At 37.6% G+C, this 19,472-nt stretch overlaps 1 protein-coding gene and 1 long non-coding RNA gene across 4 annotated transcripts; one reads left to right on the forward strand and one right to left on the reverse strand.

Annotated features, from left to right (window-relative positions):
• Positions 1 to 6,781: 6,781 nt before the first annotated feature.
• arf6b (ADP-ribosylation factor 6b) lies at positions 6,782 to 9,171 on the reverse strand. Of its 3 annotated transcripts, none has more exons than XM_032547719.1 (2): positions 9,040 to 9,171; positions 6,782 to 8,682 (listed from the first exon to the last, which is right to left on the reverse strand). In XM_032547719.1, the coding sequence occupies exon 2, from the start codon at positions 8,202 to 8,204 to the stop codon at positions 7,677 to 7,679; it is 528 nt and encodes a 175-aa protein (XP_032403610.1). In that variant the 5' UTR covers positions 8,205 to 8,682; positions 9,040 to 9,171; the 3' UTR covers positions 6,782 to 7,676. The 3 variants fall into 3 exon arrangements, with proteins under 3 accessions (XP_032403610.1, XP_032403611.1, XP_032403609.1); XM_032547720.1 differs by having other exon boundaries at positions 6,782 to 8,679; positions 9,040 to 9,166; XM_032547718.1 differs by having other exon boundaries at positions 6,782 to 8,808; positions 9,040 to 9,161.
• A 2,763-nt stretch (positions 9,172 to 11,934) lies between these two features.
• Positions 11,935 to 13,558, forward strand: LOC116709050 (uncharacterized). The gene is made up of 3 exons (XR_004336806.1): positions 11,935 to 12,398; positions 13,066 to 13,142; positions 13,319 to 13,558. It is a non-coding gene; the product is annotated as an uncharacterized LOC116709050 (long non-coding RNA).
• The last annotated feature ends 5,914 nt before the right edge of the window (positions 13,559 to 19,472 follow it).

Genomic DNA, 19,472 nt, shown 5'->3' on the forward strand with positions numbered 1-19,472 from the left:
TGATCTGGGGTTTTTTAAAAACTTTTTTTGAGAGTTTGTAGAACATAGATATACTGATTTTAATTTAATTTTACTAATCAGTTCAACTATAATCACCGTGACCCTCCATTCTCCTTTCACTTTTTGTCCTGAAGCACTTGAACAGTAATCAGAATGAACTTTGTCTTAAGGCCTTTTTTAGCTTTGAACAGCTAATTGATTTTAATCATAGCTGGTATTAAATCACTGTTCCCATATGTGATGGAGACAGGTCTCAGATAGTCTTATTAGAGATTATAGTTCGACTTAAAGCTTTTCCATTCAAAACAAATAACCTCTTAAATTTTGACTAAGAATAACTAAAAAAAGGAAATATATGCTTTTAAAAATGAGATAATTGGGCTTGTACCAGATGGAAACACAGGAAGCCTTACTATAAATGATGACAATCACAGAGAAACGTTGAGGTTGCTATTTTGTACACATAATAGTGGATTATAGTTGCCTTAATGCTATTCATTTTGTAGGTCCTCTTTGCAACAAAACACAAATGAGGCCATTTCCTACCAACAGATGGTGCTATTATATTCTCAAACTAACCTCAAAATATTTCTCACTTATTAAAATGTCTGCTCATTAATCATGATATAACATTAAAATATCTGATCTCGTGTTTGCAAACTGTTTTTACTGCTCTATGAGAGATGAACTGAATCGCAGCCAAAATGCTGTGAAAAAGCCGCATCGCTCTGTGTGGCGTGCTCCACTCTGCTGCATCACAGCCAAGTGACACAGAGGACCCTTTGTGTCACCATCATCATCATCATCACGCTGCCTGGAGCCAAGAGACACTGCTCCAGAAAAAGGAAGACTCATTTTCTCACTAATTCTTAGGGAGTGGCTCAAGAATAGACATCAAACTGGGCTGCTTAAAAATAGAAAGACTGCATAAATGGTGGAGTCCTCTGATCCTGCAAAAGGTGCCTAAACACTTCTCTCTGCACACACACACACACACACACGCATTCCACTTCTATCTCTCATAGAAAAAAAGAGTTCACTGAACTTAAGGCTCCACAAACAGACAACAGAACTCACTTTTTTAAAGCGGAGCATGTGACCTCTGTTATCTCTCAGCACAACTTCCAAACCCCTTTTGGAATGCAGCAACACTGAGCATTTTGAACCATACTTTCACAGTTGCATCAAATGGCGATGGGGTACTGTAGAACAACTGGTTTTTAGTGGAAACATCGCTGCTTCCCTCCTCTCTCTCTGTTAGGATGATGTTAGGACAGCTGTGCTGCAGTTGGGAGGGGGGCAAGAATCCAGCTCTGTAAGGATAGTGTGCACACATTTCCATTCCTATTAAAGCATTAGTATTGGATCATTCATTAACATTGCTTAAAGGCTTTTTGGAGTCCAGACCAGGGTACATACGGAACATTTCCCTGAGTCATTTCTTAATTGTGGAGCATAAGTGAGCAGCAGCACAAGACTTGCCATGAATTAGTCTTTTTCTCCACCTCCTAACAAGCAACATGTGTTGTTTCATCCAGAAGCATCGTCACAACACTGATTTGGCATGTAAGAACTGTTCAAAGGAAGCGGTTGAGGTTGCATCACATGGACCTTCAGTCAGTGTGTGCAGCTGTGGGGGTGAATGACTTGTGCCTGTGCTCCCGTGTGTGATGATAAAATCACCCTCCCTTGTTTCTGTGAAAACAGATGCTCTGTGACAAAGGTTGGGGATCTATGTGCTGCCTGAACAAGCACTGGCCAGTTCTATTCACCAAGCAGATTATCACAAAGGAGTAACGACTGATTTTTTTTTTTTTTTCCGAAACACATGCAGTTGTGGTTTTTGCAATAAGGAGATTCAGAAAACTGCAAGCTGCAGCACTATTAATCATACCTTACCCTCCTATTCCTGAAGTAACACCATTCTCACACCTGAATGCAAGCTACAATCGTTTGTATTTCTGGTGTGTGATTGCAGAGACAAACTAGTTTAAACTAATAAATCTGTGCCAAGCATCTATAGATCTTCAGGAGCACCCATGAACATATCTAGGAAATTGAATTACACTTACACCAATGATTTTAGCCGAGTTAAATAGAATTTGTAGCACATGTAGTGCACACTCTGGTTCTATGCACATTATGTACGGCGCTACACACAAATTGAAAATGTCAGGTGGAATTGCAGCAGTTCATAATAATTTTCTGGTTCTCTGAGCTTGTAATTTCACCACAGCAAGCAACCTTCAGCTGCACATATGAATGGAATGTGCTTTGGACAACTGCCCGGTGTACCTTGGACTTCACGGTCCTCACATTTTCAACCTTATTTGGCCACCAGAGCATGGCTGATAATCAACAATTTCAGGAAAAAAAAATATAAGTGAGAAAATTCAGGTCTGGAACAACTGCAGTAAAACAAACTCAAGTTACACAGCCATTACTGAAAGAAGGGAGCCTTGCAAAAGTATTCAAACCCTTTTTCTAACATTTTGTCATGTTCCAACAGCAGTGATCCTTAATGTATTGTTATTTAAATATATTTCAATGGACAAAACAAATCAGTGCATAATTAAACAAGTGACAGCGGATGCAGCTGGCAAATCTTTCAGAGTATCTTCCAACAGCTTGACATAGACTACCATTTTGTTTTTGCAAAATAGCTCAATCTCAGTAATAATTTATTTATTCAATGCTGAAGCATTTTACAGTTTTCCATAACTGTATCCCTGACCTGTCGTCCTATTCCTTAGTCTTCAAGATATTATTCATGATGTTCTCTTGCAGACCTCTGAGGCCTTCATAGAATTTCACCCAGTGACACTCTACTGACAGATCCATACTACTCCTCAATGTATGCTGAATTGTCATTCAGGATACATTGTTGCACCCCATCATTTTTTATTTGCAGAAACATTTCCTTTCACTTTCAAATTATGCACTACTTTGTGTTCGTTTTCCACATGACATCCCAAAAGAATACAGTCAAATTTCTGGTTTTAATGTGAAAAAATCTGTTAGCGTTCAAAGGGTGCTAATATTTTCGCAAGGCACTTTGATTAAAGCCAGTTGCTTTCAGGGGAACTGTGCCCTCAGCAGGAAACCAAACAGCTTTCTGCCACTTCCGCACCTGTTTTAAACTGAGCTCTGTGTGAGTTTATCATTAACTACACAATCGAAGAGGCTACAGAGGGTGCACAGGAATTCAAAAGTGGACATAGAGGCAGCAATTTCACAACCAACGACAACTTTAGTGTCTATAAGGTTAAAGAGAAACCAAATCAAGCTGTAACAACAGCAGTTTGGAGTATCTGTTCCCACCAACCATTTAGCAAATAAATAAACGGCTGTAATGATGGTGCTTGGCCTTTACGGGCACGAATGTCCAAATCCTACCGTGATTACCCAGGAGGGTGTGTCTGCTAAATTGTAGGCTAGCATTAAGCCAACAATGACTATGTTGGGGAGGATTACTCTCGAACTACCTGCAGAAATGCTGCTCTGCAGATGGAGCTCAGAGGAAATGAAGACAAGTGACTTAGACAAACCACACCCCTGAAAGCCGCAAAGACAGTTCAGGTTTAGCCTGTAATCGTGGGAGGGATGCAGTTATTTAACAACTCTGGAGCCATTTCACTTTTTCCCTGAAGCTGACTAATAAGTTGGAAACCATCATTGTGAAACAGTGGAAAACATGTGTTGTTGGCACCGCATTTAGAGGCTGTTTCCTTTTAATTATTTCCATGTAAATCCGAAAACCTGATAGGAGACTTATAATACCAAAATTGGCACTGTCTGTGACGCCAAAGACACTCATGCGTAACTGCAGAGATCCTTTAACCTACTGTCATAGAAACAAGCCCAACAAACACGCAGATTTTAAACCTAAGACAAATTAGTCACATATTCACATGCAAACAAGTTAAGTAAGAGCATAAGCCCTTAGTTTGTGAATTATGAAAGGACTAAACTATGTGCCTATTTTCATAAGCATGTTGCTCACAGCACTTGTTTTTTTTTGGAGTTGATGTTGTAGCAGCATTGATGTTCGGCCTAGCACCTCATTATTGCAAGCAGTGAAGGTTATTAGAAGAAGCTCCTCATTACTGAGCTTCCTACTTCGACCCAAAAGCCATTTCTGACCTTTCCTCTCAGGAAGTGTGTGGAATTCCAGTTGAGTATGGAGGGAGTTGACAGAAGGGCAGGAGGTTTTATCTTTACAGAAGGGAGGTCATTAAAACCTGCGCAGTTTTTGTCCTCTGCCCTCGAGCACTAGTGTTGCCTATAAAGACTAAAGGATCATATGGTTGTAATAAAAGGTGGAAACCCTGGTGGTTAAATTAGGCATATTCTGGAGACTTCTGTCCTATACAATGGGCTTGACTTGTAGGTGATTATATAAAACTTTTTTGCAGTTTTTCCAAAGGAAGTCATAAGTCTCAGAGTCTTTAGAAGTCATCTATGTCACCTGACCTGCCAGACAGAAACCTCTGTGGAGCTAAAACAAACATCCTGAGGCTTTAAAAGCTATTGCTAGAGCAAAAGATCTTACAAACAACAAGTGCAGTCACTCTGACAACAACTATGACTCAGAATGGGACACATCAAAACAGTATTATGTCTGATTGTCACTCTACAATTTACATGTACTGTATGTTTTAGCTTCAGAATATAATCCAGGAAATAGTATTTAGTATGCTGTGCTCAAATTGTATTATAATAAAACACTGTGAAAAATTAAAAGACACTTTGTTTACTAACGTTGGAGCATAATGCGCTCTATTTGACTTTATTAAGAACACATTAGTTTTACAGGCACTAAAATCATACAAAACATATTATTACACATATGTACATTTATTTAATGGTATTCATGTAGCACATGTGATTAAAATGTAAATTTGTTTGCCTTTCTGCTCTTTCTAGAGATATTAACCTTAAGAGCCAATTACCAAAGTTATCTGCTCTGACAGAGCGTACAGTTGGCCTCTTCACATAAATGCCCCTCATTTATTGCAAATTGCACTTTCAAAATCAAATGGTGAGTGACAATAATTTTGCTTTAAGTGTACGACTGTGTGTTTATAGTCACTAGAAATATCTCTACACCTGGATTTGTCTTTCTTACATGCAAAGCAATGCGCAGCAGCAGGCAGGGAAGGACCAGTGCTGGATTACCCTATGTTCCATACAACTGGGTCAAACTTTCTCTGTTATCTAATTAGCAGGACATTAAACCTTACAAATAATATAGTGGGAAAAAATGACCTAATTTGCTTTTATTAAAAACATTTTTCGATAAGTCAGATAGACATATAGATATGTTTAGGTCTTAGTGATATTATCATTAACATACACATTATTTAAGCAACAGTAAAAAGAGTTGCTGTTTTTGTGCTTTTTTAAACAATTATTTTTCAGTTCAAACAGTGGTGCTGTGGTATTTTTAAAGGTTTCACACTGTGTGGATTGCAGTGAAACCAATTCGCTCCAAAAAGCTTTACACTGCAAACTGAAGTGTTACAGATTTGCTTTGTGAAGTCACGTCTCAAGCTGAGGCAAACTCAGGAAGTTGCAGCTGACAGCTCAGCACCAACATGAAACATTCAAAAAGAATTCACAATTCAGCTGAATATCAGCGCAGCCCATTCAACTTTTCATGCAAACAGTTGTGTGCACTTCTCTGTTCTAAAAAAAAGAGAGAGCAACTGGACTTCCTGTTTTGCACATTTTCACTGCTGAATGGGGTGTGCAATGTTTAACTATTCACAAAGACTTGGCCAAATGTGACTCAAACACTAATTCCCTACATCTTTATATATTCTGTATTCTTTAGATGACTACATAACAGTTTCTGCAAGTTTTAACTTGAATTTCAGACATAAAGTATCAATTTAAAAATTACGAGTTGCAAAAAAAATTATATAAATTATATTTATCTTGCTTAGATACAATTGAAGAATTGAAATTTGCTGACTGATAAGTGTTAGTCCACTACTCCCTGTTTCTAAGCTAACCCTGGTTAAATATGCCCTTTATCACATCAGCTAGTAGAGGATAACAGAGGGGTGTTTTTATTTAAATTGTTTAAACATACAATAAAGCAGTTGAAGGAGAAATTAAATTAAGAGAAAAAAGTTGGATATAAATCTTATTAACATTAGATGTAATTAAATACAATTTGAAACCTATTGTGGAGGATAAGAATTTTTGGGTTAAATTTGAGTTAAACACTTTAAGACACATGTAGCTGTGGATTGCTGGTCAGCTGGCTGAAAGGTTGCTACACTTTTCCCTCAGTTACAAAAGGGACAAATCTGGATGTTTTCAGCTTTGCCATGTGAGTCCAGTCCCTTTACATCAATGTTACACAACTTCTACACCTAGCTTCAGAAGAATTACTTAAGGACTGATCTTAGCACAATGTTTTCCTACCCTGGTCCTCATGGCACACTGCCCTATATATTTTAGGTGATTCTCTGCTTCAGCACACCTGATTTCAATTGATGGATGAGTAACAGGTTGAACTGCAATCCATTTAACATGCAGGGCAGTGTGCCTTGAGGATAAGGGTTGGGAAACACTGTCTTAGCCAACTATTTAAATGTTTCTAAGCGTCAAATATGAAGTCTTATGACATAGTGGAGAGTATATCACAAAATGTTTTCTTTGCAATTGCTCTAAGCATATAATAACCAAGTTGTAGCTGAAATGGCCTAAGTCTAAAAGCAAGACTCTGGAAGTAATGAACCAACAAATGAATGAAAATAAAACAGAGAGATAAAAGATTTAAAATCACTTTTTTAATAAGACATTACAATGACATTGTTCTGTACATAGTTCCCCCAGTCAAATAAGGAATTGGACCTGCACCACAGGCTGTTGTTCAACATCTCACTTCTTAACAGCTTTCTGTTCTGACTGCGCCAACGAATGGACTCTGATGTTGGGTTAATGTACTTATGTACTCATGCTACAGATATAAGCAATCATATAATGTCCCAATACTGAGACTTTTCAGCTGTGGTATCAGATTGAGAGGTCAGAGCTGAGGTTACCGATGGCCTGTTTAATACTCCGCACATTATAGTGAGACATGACATAGGTCAATCAGTTAACTAGAAAAGCCCACGTAATTGTATTTGGGGTAAGAAAATGTGTTGCGACATGTAAACATGGGCAATGTTTTCTTTTTCTTGCGTTTACCCCAGTTCTTTTTAATACCAGAGAAGGAAAATTATAAATCACAGTACTGTGTCCTTCAAGTAGGCTACATGACAAATAAAGAGCTCAATGTCAAAGTTTATCCCAACAGAGTCAAAAGGACTGTGAAACATCTCAAGTCCAAGAATGTCCTCAAGAGAAATAAAAGATATAAAATAGAAACAAAAGAACAGGCAAAGGTGGTGATCTCTGTGGTTTTGACCTTAGAAACCAGTTAACCCCATTTTTTTTTTATCTCAAAAAGCCCAAGCAAAAAAGAATGTGATATATGCCTGCTACAGAAAATAAGCAAACTTTAAGCCGGCAAACCCAGTTAAAGATAAATTAGTCAAAAGATAAACGTAATAAAAATAAATTGAGATAATCAACTTTTCTTAAGCATTCTCATTTTGAAGAGTAAATTGTTACTTGCAACATTGTAGTTTTGACCTAAAACAGTCAGCACTCAATCATTAAGACTTGTAATTTGAAGTTAACCATGTCAGACCCTCATACAGTCCATCACCTGTGGTCGCACAGGAGGGCTGAACATACCAATTCCTATCTCTGATTCGGGTCAATCCGAGCTTCTCTTGTATTTCATGTGGCTTCATGGCATCCGGAAGGTCTTGCTTATTGGCAAATATCAAGATCATGGCATCTCTCATCTCGCGGTCATTGATGATGCGATGAAGTTCCTGTCTCGCTTCGTCAATGCGATCCCTGTCTGCGCAATCCACCACAAAAATTAAGCCCTGGGTCCCTGTGTAGTAGTGTCGCCACAGGGGACGGATCTTGTCCTGGCCTCCTACGTCCCAGACGTTGAACTTGACATTTTTGTAAGTGACAGTTTCCACGTTGAAGCCAACTGTGGGGATTGTGGTCACAGACTGTCCCAGTTTCAGTTTGTAAAGGATTGTTGTTTTTCCAGCAGCATCAAGTCCGAGCATTAGTATTCTCATCTCCTTGTTGCCGAAGATTTTTGACAGCATTTTCCCCATTTTGAACTCTTGAGCATAAATATTTTGTTCCCAAGGAGAAAATGTGATAATGTTTTGATGGTCACTTGGAATGCAGCTCAGTTTAATATAGACTTACTGGTGAAACCATGAAGTGAATGGATATTTTGTTTACTTGGGAACAAAAGTCAGAAATATACACACATGCTTGACTTTTCACCTTAAAGTCTGTCTGGATCTTGTTAGGTGCAGGGGCATTTATGCTCAGATAATGTCTTCTTGGCCTACACGCAACATGACACGATCAGACTAAGAACTTGGCAGCAGCTGTTGCAGGTCGTTCATTGTTCAGTAAAAATGAAGATAAAGGTACAGGCCGCGATGACTGGAAACTGCAGAGAAGATTCACTGTGTGGGTAAAAAGGACCTCCAACAAAAGCCGCGATACTTGAAGAGAATTTCCTCTGGTGTTAGGATGTGGCGGTCCTCCTCACCGGGTGCGCCCTTGTTCTCTCCACTGCTGTCGGGGGGAGAGAAACAGCAGCTTTACGTCGGGACACTTTACCGCGCTACTAGGGAATAACTTCGTAAAATATATCCCTGCTTGTCCGTGGCCAGAAATACCCCGTAAGAGAAACTGGTCACGCTGAAATGAGATTTAGGGGGAGGGTCAGACATGAAAAATTAGCCAGCTATTGCTAGATTGCCTGTTAATACAGCTAGTTAGCTCGTTACCTAGCACGCTAAGCTAAGTAGCTAACAGCAGTTAGCTGCAGTCAACTAAACAAATCAGGGCAATAAACGTGTGCTACGATGACAATATGATTAGCGACACATTTTAGTAGAAGAAGAGACCGGTTATAATTAAGTTACTTACCTGTTTTTGTCCTTCAGAGTCGATAAATTGACTCAGCTCTTGCCTTCCTCCTTTAACCGGAGCTATCCGCACTACCGCTGCTATAACGGAAAGGTGTGGAACTGCATCAGGGGCCACTTCCTCCTGTCGGCTCCATTCAGCTGACAGCCGCCCAATCCGCCTCCGTCTGTCTGACGCTTCTTTACATGCCACACTCTCACACAATGAATATTATGACAACAAAAAAGTTTTATTTTGGTAATTCGTTTCAAAAAGTACAACTCGCATCCAGAAGGTATGTTTTTAGAGCATTTATTTCTGTTGGTTTACAAGCAAATTTCAGTTTTTCAGGAATTAGGTTTACATTGCAGTATCCCACAAACAACCATTCCATTTGAATGAGACATAGTCGATCTGCATGTGAAACACAGTCATATTCATGAATATGACACATTTTATAATCCTTCCAATGCTGCTGTTATCTGCTGTTATGCCATTAGTTATAACTATTTTCCGTCCACTTAACTTTCCACTGATGTATGAAAACCTAACTTCTCAGCACATTTTGGACAGCTGTCTAGAATCATTGTGTTATAATCATAATATGGCCATAACATAACACTGGAGTTTAAAATATTATTATTTTTTGGCTTATGTCATGGTAAGATTTGGATCCTCTGATGTTTTTACAAGCTATAAAAATAATTATTGTATAGCTGTAAACCACAATCATTAACGCAAAATTACGGTATATCACACTGTCTTTGTGTTATAAATACATGCACTGTGTTAATTTTGGGTTTGGAAATAAATGCCAGACAAAATAAACTTTGAGTAAATTCCAACTCATTGAAATGCATCCTTTCAAATATGATATAATGCGATTTTACTATGTCTTTTCTATAGTATTTATCTATAGTATTTATTAAGATACAATATTTAAGGTTTCTTTCCATCCATTTGTCAGGAAAAGCCTTAGAAAGTAAGAAATGGGTAAGAAAAAAATATTCTGTGGAGACTATGGTGTTTCATCTTGAATACAAAAACGTATTGGATCTCATAAATGAAAATATATCTTTGCCAGTTATTGATAATTGTAAGAAGAGTAACATCTCCCCCTAGCGGCCAACGGCATGTAAAGAAATTGTTAGTGCAATCTGAGGCAAGAGAGGTCAAAGAAAGAGATCCAGAGTATCACATTGAACCAGGATGGTATCAAAGTGTCTTCCTTAATGTTTCGGTAACCTGGTAGGAAAAAGGTAGTCTTTGTTTATCGAGTGTGCTCCTCAAATGGTAACTAAACCAATTCATATGAAGGAATGCCCTGCAAGATATTTTTCGCCTTACAGTTTCTCGTCAAACATCATGACGTTCCCAACAACTATATGCTAAGTTTAACACCTACGAAGTCAATATAAGGGTGCATAAATATATACATTTCATGTCTGATGCAGATGTCCGATAATGTTCAACACTACAGGTTGGTTTCTAAAATAACCAAATAGGCAACAACAGAACAGAGCATAGCCATGAGGAGAATCATCTAGACCTCTGCATGTAACCAGTGAAATATGACAGAAATTATTCTTAGAGTTAAAATTAATGAGATTAACTATCAGCCTTGAGAGCACATATATACATTTGAATTTACTTATATATTTTATTTAATCTAAGAGCTATATTTTAATCATTCTATTGGCTGCTCTGCATAGTAAGAGAAGTTTGAACTTTTGGGTCTTAGGTTTAGGAGGCAAATTCACTCGTTTTGTTTGTCACCTGGATGGTTGACCGCCACCAGGACATGACTGACAGCGGAGGGAAGTTAGAAGAGGTGCTACGTCAAGAGAGGCAAGTGGCGGGACACGTCACGTGTGTGAGAGCGCGCACGAGTGGGGTGTGTGTGTGTGTGTGTTTCCCTGGACGAGAAGCCGCTTTGGGCGGCTGCCCATATCAAGACACCGCCACTGGTGTATAAGTAGGGTGACCAAACGTCCTCTTTTTCCCGGACATGTCCTACTTTTCAGACCTAAAAAGATGTCCGGGGGGAATTTAAAAATCGTCCGGTATTTTACCGCAGTGAAGTTAGTTTCAAGTTGGATATTCGATATTCGAGCTCCGCGGAGTAAGCGGCGTTTAGCTCAAGGTTGATCCGATTTATGAACGCTACTGTCGGCCAGCGGTTCTCCACCGCTCCCGGCCCGAGCTCCGCGGAGTAACCGACGTTTAGCTGAAAGTTGATCCGATTTCGGAACGCTACTGTCGGCCAGCGGTTCTCCACCGCTCCCGGCCGCAGCGCCCGAAGGTTCACTTAGGGACTATCAACAAATTACTGAACCTAACATTCCTGTCAAAGAAATATAATGTTTTCTTCAATAGCTTCCAGGTCATGTGACCTATTGACTCAAAATCACTTTGGAATAATTATACTAGTCTCTTTAGATGAGGCACAGTCATTTGTTTTCCATTTTAAATCATTTTCAATTTTTAATTAATTTATTTCATCAAAATTGAGTGTTTTTCTTCAATAGCTTCCAGGTCATGTGACCTATTGACTCAAAATCACTTTGAAATAATTCTAATAGTCCCTTTAATTGAAGCACAGACATTTGTTTTCCATTTTAAATCATTTTCCATTTTTTAGGAATTTTTTTCTTCAAAATTGAGGGTTTTTCTTCAATAGCTTCCAGGTCATGTGACCTATTGACTCAAAATCACTTTTAAATAATTCTAATAGTCTCTTTAGATGAGGCACAGTCATTTGTTTTCCATTTTTAGCCATTTTCCATTTTTTAGGAATTTTTTTCTTCAAAATTGAGTGTTTTTCTTCAATAGCTTCCAGGTCATGTGACCTATTGAGTCAAAATCACTTTGAAATTGTTCTACCAGTCTGTATAGATGAGGCACAGTCATTTGTTTTCCAAAAGAGAAAAGTTGTCTATCATCAAATACAGTCTCTCTGGTTAGTTAAAATGGGCTTTCGGAATTGTGGAAAGAGTGTGTATTCACTTGGAGGAATACAGACTCCCCCAACAGTAGCCCATAACTGGGGTCAGTGCAACATGCCACACAGTATTTGTAATTACAGTTCTTTCATCATCTTCTAAATGTTGAAACATTTAGATGTTTCACTACAGGTATCTGTACTAACAAACATACCTGTTTTAGTATATGTGGGTACACTATATATGTCCACATGAATGTTTTAAGTCTGATGCATTATAATGCCATAAAAAAAGTCTGTAAAAACTTTTTTTTTCTTTAGATGGCAAAAGCACTGATGGAAGCCTTCCCTCTGATGCCAGATGTAGATTTTGACACAACAAAAAAGGCAATGAAAAGTGAAAGAAGAACTCTCGCTCTTCAAATCCTTGATGCATCAGGTATACCATGTGCATTTCGACTTACAATACATAAACATACACACATATATATTGCAGAATCTCCCCAGCTCTTACATTACTGAACCAGTCTTGACTGGTGAATTTAAGGTTTTTTATTTTATTTGATTAAGATCAACCACCATCATCAAAGTCACCACAATAACCTCAATAAATGTGAAAACTAAAACATATACAAACATTGTAATACAAAACATGAACTTAACCAATAAAGATAACAAAACTAAACAGACCTCGCTGCTTTCACTGGGGAACACTAAGTTTTGATTTCTTTGTGACAAGCACATCTTGACAGTTCAATTAATTCACTGTTTCAATGACTCTTTCAACTTATATAGAGTCTGCCCTCATTAGCTCCTGCAGCCCGTGAGGTCAATAAAAAAAAAAAAAAATTACAAAATGCAAATTCCATTTCACAAAATATAAACCACCAACAGTGCCAATCCAAACAGACAAAGATATCTAAACGATATGCAACATTGATAATTTAGAAAATTTACTTTAGTTTACAAATGTATTTTATATAATCTCCAAGTATTAATAATTTTAAATTAATTTTCTGAAATAATTAGCTATTTTGTTATATATATATATATCGATCTATCAATCTATCTTGTTTGAATATGCTGTATATTCTTCTTGATTACAGTATTTGATGACCACTGTTGGTGTGCGATGTGCGCTGCATACAAAGCCCCGGGGTCTGGCCCTGGAATGACAGACTGGGTGAGAAATCAAGAGTTGTCAATGTAAAATTCAGAATTAGACACAGGAAATGACTCTTGGGAGCCATGAAATGTTTTATATAATAAATGACAAGCAATTAAACACCAAACTGTGTGACAGGAGATGAGTAAGTTCAATACTGCTAAACATGTATATTTTCTTGTATTTGTGAACAGATCCAGTGTGACAACTGTGACCGATGGTACCATGCCCTGTGCATAAATATGAAGAGCACAGAATTTCAAAAGAAAAAAACAGGCAGTTGGAAATGTGTATTGTGTAGTTAATCTGAAAACTAGAAACTGTGTTCATTATTGTTCGAAATACGTTTTGAAAATATCTGTGGAAAATGAAAATGTAATATGTTTGTGTGGCATTGATGCTATGTGTGATGTATAAAGTGTACTGGAATCATTTCAAATTGATAAGTAATTTTATGACGTTATCTGAAAGCTATTGAGCAACAATCTTAAACTTTAAGGAAAAGATTCCTAAAAATTATAAAATAAAAACATAAAACATAAATAAATGTCTGTGCCTCATCTATAGGGACTAGTATAATTATTCCAAAGTGATTTTGAGTCAATAGGTCACATGACCTGGAAGCTATTGAAGAAAAACACTTAATTTTGATGAAATAAATTAATTAAAAATTGAAAATGATTTAAAATGGAAAACAAATGACTGTGCCTCATCTAAAGAGACTATTAGAATTATTTCAAAGTGATTTTGAGTCAATAGGTCACATGACCTGGAAGCTATTGAAGAAAAACACTTAATTTTGAAGAAAAAAATTCCTAAAAAATGGAAAATGGCTAAAAATGGAAAACAAATGACTGTGCCTCATCTAAAGAGACTATTAGAATTATTTCAAAGTGATTTTGAGTCAATAGGTCACATGACCTGGAAGCTATTGAAGAAAAACTCTCAATTTTGATGAAATAAATTCTTTAAAAATTGAAAATGATTTAAAATGGAAAACAAATGACTGTGCCTCATCTAAAGAGACTATTAGAATTATTTCAAAGTGATTTTGAGTCAATAGGTCACATGACCTGGAAGCTATTGAAGAAAAACACTCAATTTTGATGAAAAAAATTCCTAAAAAATGGAAAATGATTTAAAATGGAAAACAAATGACTGTGCCTCATCTAAAGAGACTAGTATAATTATTTCAAAGTGATTTTGAGTCAATAGGTCAAATGACCTGGAAGCTATTGAAGAAAACATTATATTATTTAATATTAAAATTATTGAAAATATTGTATATGACTTTAAAATTTTATAGATGCTATTTTGGCTCATGTAAAAGCATGACAATTAGCACTGACAATTAGTTAGTTGGTTACAATTCAAGGCATTTATTAACATTTCTTTGACAGGAATGTTTGGTTCGGTAATTTGTTGATAGTCCCTAAGTCAGGGGTGTCAAACTCAATTTCACCAAGGGCCACTTCAGCATATTGGCCACCCTCAACGGGCCACATTGACGGTATAAAATCAGGACTGCCCAAGTGCAGTCCTGCAGACTGCAACTTTTAGATGCGTCCCTGCTAAAACATACCCCGGACAAAAAGTTGACTTCCCTCATTAGCAGCAACTCAGTTCTGTAGAGGCCTATGAATGAGTCTATGATCCAGGTGTGTTAGAGAAGGAACGCATCTAAAGTTGCAGAGTGATAGGTCTGGAAAACTAGACTTGGTCAACCCTAGCATAAATGTCTGAAAATACAATGTTAAAAATAAATTAAACACCTCATATTGTTAAATAACTGATTTTATGTATTCAAGTTTTAAATATTACATTTGAGTTTGCATGGATGTAAAATTACTGCTCAGTTTAAAAGTCACAATATTTTTAAACTGAGCAGTTTAAAAATATGCTCAGTATTTTTAAACTGCTCAGCTAAACTTCGCTCTTTAGCTTGTTAGCTTGTCGATGTTTCAGTTTTATTCGCTGGGAAAATTAATCTTTGTCTGCGTTAAAGATAAGCAGACAAAGAATAAAAACAAGCTTTGATATTAACTCTCAACTTCATTCACAAAACTTTTTCGTTATTTATTACACAACGAACATGTATTTCACATAAGAACAAAACAATGAGGTGATGTTGCCTGTCCTTGAACACAAAGCTGATCCTCTTCACCCTGTCACCAACTCACACACATCCTCATTGTGTTGTGTTCTGTAAATAAACAAAACACAAGCAAAATCAATAAACTATATACATATTCCAGTATACTGAGTTTTGGTTTTACATTCATTCTATTTAAATTTAGTTTGTTCGTGCTTACCAATGTTTTCCCCTGGTCAGTTCGTCGATGTCTGGTTTTAGTTCTATTCTGTGGCAATCCGCAAAACGGCGTGTAGGTTTTCGTCAGTAATGCGCGATCTGTGCTTGGTCTTGTTGGGGCCTGCCATGCAAAGCAATGGCAGGAACCTATTACTATTGTCGGAGAGAAGCGTCTCTTTAATCTTTATTTTTCTTCCGTAACCGTTAATGCGGCTCGTACCGCTGGGTGCACACCTACAAATGAGGTATCAAAACGTGCAGAAAATTCACGCCATTGGAGCTATTACTTCTGGTGGGATTTGGGCTTAACGTGGCGACATAATTCGCAAAAAACTACGAAAAAAACCCCATTATAACTCAATGGGAAAAATCCTAGAAATACCCTATTTTTGAGGATTTGCTGTGTCGTCACAAATTCACCTAGAAATGCCATTCAAATTTCATTTTGTAGATACGTCTGTGATCTCTTCGAAAGTGAAGACGGCTCGTCGATACCAGTTACGGTTTGTCCACAATTTGCCTCTAAGCGACCCAAACTTTCTCATTTTTGCTCAAATTACAGTGACAGCCGATCTCGGTTCAGATCTGGGCACAACATTTCTTTCTCTCATCACTGTAAATGTTCTGAGTGAGGTACAGATATGAATCTCGGGACTATCGCAGAAGACACATTGACCTGTCATACGCTTAAAACGCTTTTCCAATATGTATTACGGTTCCCGAACAAGAAGGATTTGTTTCCAATGCTTTTTTTCAGTAAAGTGTGTTTGCTCAAACACACTTGTGTGTTTGAGAGCTCAGAGCTCACAGCTCACACCTGCTGAGACCATTATTTACCATAGCAACGGAACTCAAGAGGCTATTGGCTGCTGGTTAGGACTACGAATACGCATCACTGTAGTTCTATCTACCCTCAGTTGAAACAGATCAGGACTGAGAACTGGCCTTTAGAACTACCTGCTGCTATGGGCTGTATATAACTGATTTAACTCAGTAACTGTTACACATGGGATTAGTTTTAAACTTTAAAATGAAGCATACTGAAAATTTCAAAATAAAAGCCTTGAATATTTTACATGACGTAATTGCTCTTTTTGGCCGTATATGACTTTTTCATCCAAAGCAATGTTACACATGGGATTAGTTCGGAACTTTAAAATGGAGCATAATAATAATTTCAAAATAAAAGCCTTGAATATTTTTACATCAGGTAATTGCTGTTTTTGGCCGTATATGACTTTTTCATCCAAAGCACTGTTACACATGGGATTAGTTTGGAACTTTAAAATGGAGCATAATAATAATTTCAAAATAAAAGCCCTGAATATTTTTACATCATGTAATTGCTCTTTTTGGCTTTATCTGACTTTTCCATCCAAAGCACTGTTACACATGGGATTAGTTTGGAACTTTAAAATTAAGCATACTGAAAATTTCAAAATAAAAGCCTTGAATATTTTACATGACGTAATTGCTCTTTTTGGCCGTATATGACTTTTTCATCCAAAGCACTGTTACACGTGGTATTAGTTTGGCCCTCTGAAATGAAGCATACTGAAAATTTCAAAATAAAAGCCTTGAATATTTTTACATCATGTAATTGCTTTTTTTGGCCGTATATGACTTTTTCATCCAAAGCACTGTTACACATGGGATTAGTTTGGAACTTTAAAATGGAGCATAATAATAATTTCAAAATAAAAGCCTTGAATATTTTTACATCATGTAATTGCTCTTTTTGGCCGTATATGACTTTTTCATCCAAAGCACTGTTACACATGGTATTAGTTTGGCCCTTTGAAATGAAGCATACTGAAAATTTCAAAATAAAAGCCTTGAATATTTTTACATGACGTAACTGCTCTTTTTGGCTTTATTTGACTTTTTCATCCAAAGCACTGTTACACGTGGTATTAGTTCAGAACTTTAAAATGAAGCATACTGAAAATTTCAAAATAAAAGCCTTGAATATTTTTACATCATGTAATTGCTCTTTTTGGCTTTATTTGACTTTTTCATCCAAAGCACTCTTACACGTGGTATTAGTTCAGAACTTTAAAATGAAGCATACTGAAAATTTCAAAATAAAAGCCCTGAATATTTTTACATGACGTAATTGCTGTTTTTGGCTTTATGTGACTTTTTCATCCAAAGCACTGTTACACGTGGTATTAGTTTGGCCCTCTGAAATGAAGCATACTGAAAATTTCAAAATAAAAGCCTTGAATATTTTTACATCATGTAATTGCTTTTTTTGGCCGTATATGACTTTTTCATCCAAAGCACTGTTACACATGGGATTAGGTCGGAACTTTAAAATGGAGCATAATAATAATTTCAAAATAAAAGCCTTGAATATTTTTACATCATGTAATTGCTCTTTTTGGCCGTATATGACTTTTTCATCCAAAGCACTGTTACACATGGTATTAGTTTGGCCCTTTGAAATGAAGCATACTGAAAATTTCAAAATAAAAGCCTCGAATATTTTTACATGACGTAATTGCTCTTTTTGGCTTTATTTGACTTTTTCATCCAAAGCACTGTTACACGTGGTATTAGTTCAGAACTTTAAAATGAAGCATACTGAAAATTTCAAAATAAAAGCCTTGAATATTTTTACATCATGTAATTGCTCTTTTTGGCTTTATTTGACTTTTTCATCCAAAGCACTGTTACACATGGTATTAGTTTGGCCCTTTGAAATGAAGCTTAACAAAAGTTTCAAAATAAAAGCCTTGAATATTTTTACATGACGTAATTGCTCTTTTTGGCTTTATTTGACTTTTTCATCCAAAGCACTCTTACACGTGGTATTAGTTCAGAACTTTAAAATGAAGCATACTGAAAATTTCAAAATAAAAGCCTTGAATATTTTTACATCAGCTACTTGTGTTTTGAGCATTATATAACTATTTTAACCCAAGGACTATTACGCTTGGGATTAGTTTGGCCCTTTGAAATGAAGTTTAACAAAACTTCCAAAATAAAAGCCTTGACAACATTTTAAATCGTACCGAATGGTGCACGTCCGCCTCGCTTAACGTTCTTGCGGTTCTCCGCGTGCCACTGATTACGTCGCGGCGTTCTTTAGCGTCGACGCCGATTTGTAGCGTGACGACGCCGGGCCCATGCCCGACGGGCGCGCCTTGGCAGGCCCCGGCTAAATTTCTTCCGAAATTTTCTAGTTTAAAGTCATTATTGAAAACATCTGTTCGCACAGATAGGTGCTTCCAAACGTGGACAAAACACGAGCTGCATGGAGTCGAAGCTGTGGCATCAAATCAGGGGGCAGTAGACGGTAAAAGTCCTCGACTGAAACATCACGGGACTTCGCTCTTTAGCTTGTTAGCTTGTCGATGTTTCAGTTTTATTCGCTGGGAAAATTAATAATCAGCTTGAGGTGACTCTGCTGCACTCTAGTGGCGAGAAGCCGTAATGTTGGCTGGTAACAATCGGAAGGCATTATGGGAGATGTAGTTTGTAGTCAATTCGTGCTCAAAACCTATTTTAAGTCAATCAATAGGGCTGTAAAACGGTGGTGGGGGGAGAGGGCCACATAAAATGACGTAGCGGGCCACATGTGGCCCGCGGGCCTTGAGTTTGACACATGTGCCCTAAGTGAACCTTCGGGCGCTGCGGCCGGGAGCGGTGGAGAACCGCTGGCCGACAGTAGCGTTCATAAATCGGATCAACCTTGAGCTAAACGCCGCTTACTCCGCGGAGCTCGAATATCGAATATCCAACTTGAAACTAACTTCACTGCGGTCGGGATACCGGTCAACTGCCTCAAAACACATTACATAGCTTACAGTGCATTGTAGGGCACTGCGCACGGCGCTGCGTGTCACGTAATCCCTGAGCCGCGTCAGATGGCTGTCAGTGCTCCAACAACATGCGAATGCGCAAATGTATGTAGTTTTCCCGCTTTTAGACTTTCTGTCCAACCCCCCTCGCCCCCCCCCCCCCAACCCCGCAGGTTGTCCGGGTTTTCCCAAAGTAAAATATGGTCACCCTAGTATAAGCCAAGCCCACAT

The sequence above is a fragment of the Xiphophorus hellerii genome, chromosome 19 (assembly GCF_003331165.1).
Source record: "Xiphophorus hellerii strain 12219 chromosome 19, Xiphophorus_hellerii-4.1, whole genome shotgun sequence".
NCBI lineage: Eukaryota > Metazoa > Chordata > Actinopteri > Cyprinodontiformes > Poeciliidae > Xiphophorus > Xiphophorus hellerii.

Bases quoted from the DNA above. Each gene is read 5' to 3' on its own strand.
- arf6b (XM_032547719.1), bottom strand. From the start codon at position 8,204: ATGGGGAAAATGCTGTCAAAAATCTTCGGCAACAAGGAGATGAGAATA.